Source organism: Dermacentor albipictus, chromosome 3 (assembly GCF_038994185.2).
Source record: "Dermacentor albipictus isolate Rhodes 1998 colony chromosome 3, USDA_Dalb.pri_finalv2, whole genome shotgun sequence".
Taxonomy (NCBI): Eukaryota; Metazoa; Arthropoda; class Arachnida; order Ixodida; family Ixodidae; genus Dermacentor; species Dermacentor albipictus.
The window spans coordinates 167,239,800-167,242,885 of NC_091823.1; the positions used below are offsets into that span (position 1 = coordinate 167,239,800).

Consider the following 3,086-nt stretch of genomic DNA (forward strand, 5'->3'; position numbering starts at 1 on the left):
ATCACAAGGTCTAAATCATCCGCTAACTGAAAAAGAGTTAACCGTTTGCATCGGTACGGCCAGTCAGTTCACTGAGATGCCCCTTAAAGTCACCCATAATGAGGACCTCCTTACCGCCGCACAGCCTTTGTGCGTCGTTGCGGGCACACACCCTACGCTGCAAATTTTCTTCATTGGGACCTTGCACTGATAGGTAGTCAACACACTGCGGTGATCACGCCAAGCACCTCCCCATCTAGGCGTTGTCCCTGAAGCCCGTGACGCCACAACAAACCAAACCCTCCCCCTTTCGAGGAGAGATGCGAGGAGGCGAACGCCATCCAGTGGTGCGGGAAGAAGTAAGCGGCACGCACGGCAAGCATGCCAGCAGCGCCCGGGAAGTTGGGAGAAGCAGCAAAGAAACCTTCTCTTTAAAAATATGTTCCCGTCTACACCTCGTTGATGCAGCCGCACGCAAATACAGGGTGGTCATAGCGCAGGGGGTTGCAGCCAGCAGTCGATCGACAACAAACAACGAATACAGGAAGCGCGCCTTTACACATGCCATACTGCTTCTGCCGGTCGGCGCTCGTAAGCCCTATGGCGGCAACAAGCAACGTGATCAGCGCTCGTCAATGTTGAAAGTGCGGCAAATACGAATGCGACAGATTCTAGAGACTCCATTTTCAACCACCTCAGAGCGCCAAACTAACACAGCTCGGATCAGAAGCGCCCAGTTGTTTGCCCTTTTCAGTTTGTTTTCGAAAGAAAATCGCTCGCACGTACCTGTGAATGTTTACTCCAACCGATAGAAGAAATAAAATTGCAATAGTTACGCCGTGAATTATTGCGCTCTTATGTTCACACACTTTGCTTTATGTGCAAACTTTTCGGCACATTAGCATAGCTTGTATCCTTAGCACAATGGCATAATCATTATGGGAGTTCTTACGGCGACGTCGTGAAGATGGAAAGTACTTATAACGGCCACCTTTGTCATGCGGAAGTAACTTTAGCTTACTTCGGCATGGCCTTAATAATCATGGCCTGTTTGGTAAGTAGAGGAGGAGAAGACCCGTATCCGGTCTGTGCAGTCCTAATATCCTTCTTTTTTTGACTTCTTAGTGAGGATAGCTCACGGCGTAATCAGCAGCACACGCAAGTATGATATGCCTAAAAGTTTTAAGTCTATATTTTGTAATCATTATTTAGTCCTATAATATTTTGGCACAGGCATATCCAGCTTCTATTTCCAATCAAAAATACTCGAAGGTCAAGAGAAAACGTAACAACGTTATTGGTTTGCCGTAGATTTAGTAGTCGAGGTACTTAATAACGTACTCTTGAGTTATGAATCGAACAAAATTCTTGCTTAAGAGTGCACAATAAGTCAAGCAAGTTAAGTCATTCTGACCTGGGCACAGTCATGTTGACATGGTGCTCTTGCATATTGTACGTGTTACTCGTCAGCATACTTATCGCTTCAGAAAAAAGTTTACGGACCTAGAATCATACCACGCTCCCTCTACATCGACGTCTACGACCATCGTGGTCTTCGCCACACAAAAGGCCCCTAAGGGCTTCTTTCAGATGCTGCCTCTAAGCAAGGAATTTTACGGAGATTCCTTGCAGAAAAAGGAAGCTTTTTGTGAGCAGTCCTAAACATGTCGCGGATTCGGCTCCGGTTCATTTGGCTCACTGAACGCGTCCACGAAAGCCACTTGGTTGAATTTCGTTGGGTCATTGATTAACTTCTGTACAAGCTCTCGGTTATCACGCTGTTCTCGCTTGAACTTGTTCTTGAGGTTTTTGTGCGTCCGATTTGGGAAAGCAGTTGTCATTAGGTCAAAATCGGTGCCGAATATTCTGAGCGCATGGTAGAAACGCGCAGTTTCTTCCGCGGTCCAGCAGCGCTTACTGGAAGATCTTTTTCGGAATGACGAATAAGTCGCCTCAGGAACACTTGTCTCGTAGAATACGACACTGGAGGTGGTACAAGGATCCTGCTGCCTCAGCAAGGCCGACGTTTCGAGAGCAATTTCGCCGTCGACGCCGACAGTAACTCTTGCCTCCGCCGGCTCCGGTTCCCCTTCCGATGTCGACTCACGTGTCTGGTTTCCTAGAGCGTCCCAATTCGGAGCTGTCGACATCATTTCAACATGTTGCGAAGGCATCTCGTTGCACGACATGAGTTGCCCGTTTGGGTTGTAGTAAATATATTCTTCCATGATCTTGTAAGTCTTTCCTACTCGCGGTTCGTAGTAACTTTTCTTGGCGGGACTAAATTCCAGTTCTTCCCGTTGGCACAGTTCAAGGACACAATTGGGTTCTCGGTTGCAAAGGGCTGGCAACTGCAGGTATGACGGCGCATTGCCAGAGAACCCGAGCTCCGCTTCCACAGCAAGCCCGCTTGCCACGCCATCTGGCCTCTTGGGTGCCTGATCTCCATCGAACTTCCTGAATGCAAATGTTTTGTCGGCAGCACCGGTGGCGATCTTGGCGTAGCTCGTTGTCTGCGCGTGTGGTGCGGCTTGGTGATGTTCCTCGGTATCGGGAGTGTCCGCGACGCTATGGACGCCTGGCAGCTCGGCGGCATTCGCTTCTAGTCCATCAGTAGTGTCGGCAATCGCTTCAACGTCGTCGACAACCGATACGCACGGTGGTGTTTCTCGCTGCAGCTGCGTGATGGTTGTTTCACGTCTACGCACCGCGTTCGGTTTAGCTTTAATACGTGACCACCTCGTGGACATCGCAGCTGGGTTCTGCACACTGACACCTTCGGGAAGGACCCACGACGGCCGGAATTCAGCCCCACGACGACACGTGCAATTCTTGGTTGCTGCTGCTGTTGATGACAATGATGACCTCATGCTGTGGCACCTACCCACTAGGTATTGGCCAACAATGGAGTGGTTCAGGCAAAAATGCATTGCATGAATGCACATTTAACACGGAGCATTACGAGTGTTCCTAACCATCAGACGTTAATCATGCAAATTGTGTTTTGTTCAAAAAGAACAAAAAGCTACCACAGCTAAATAGAGAATAGAAAGAAACGAAACAACAATAATTTATTAAATTTATTCGGTGGGAGCCAAGCCATGAAG

General features: G+C 48.6%; 1 protein-coding gene across 1 annotated transcript; it reads right to left on the reverse strand.

The window, feature by feature from the left end:
• Positions 1-1,637: 1,637 nt before the first annotated feature.
• LOC135896291 (uncharacterized) lies at positions 1,638-2,849 on the reverse strand. The gene has a single exon (XM_065424647.2). It carries the CDS (start codon positions 2,847-2,849, stop codon positions 1,638-1,640), a length of 1,212 nt encoding a protein of 403 aa, XP_065280719.1.
• Between the last annotated feature and the right edge of the window lie 237 nt (positions 2,850-3,086).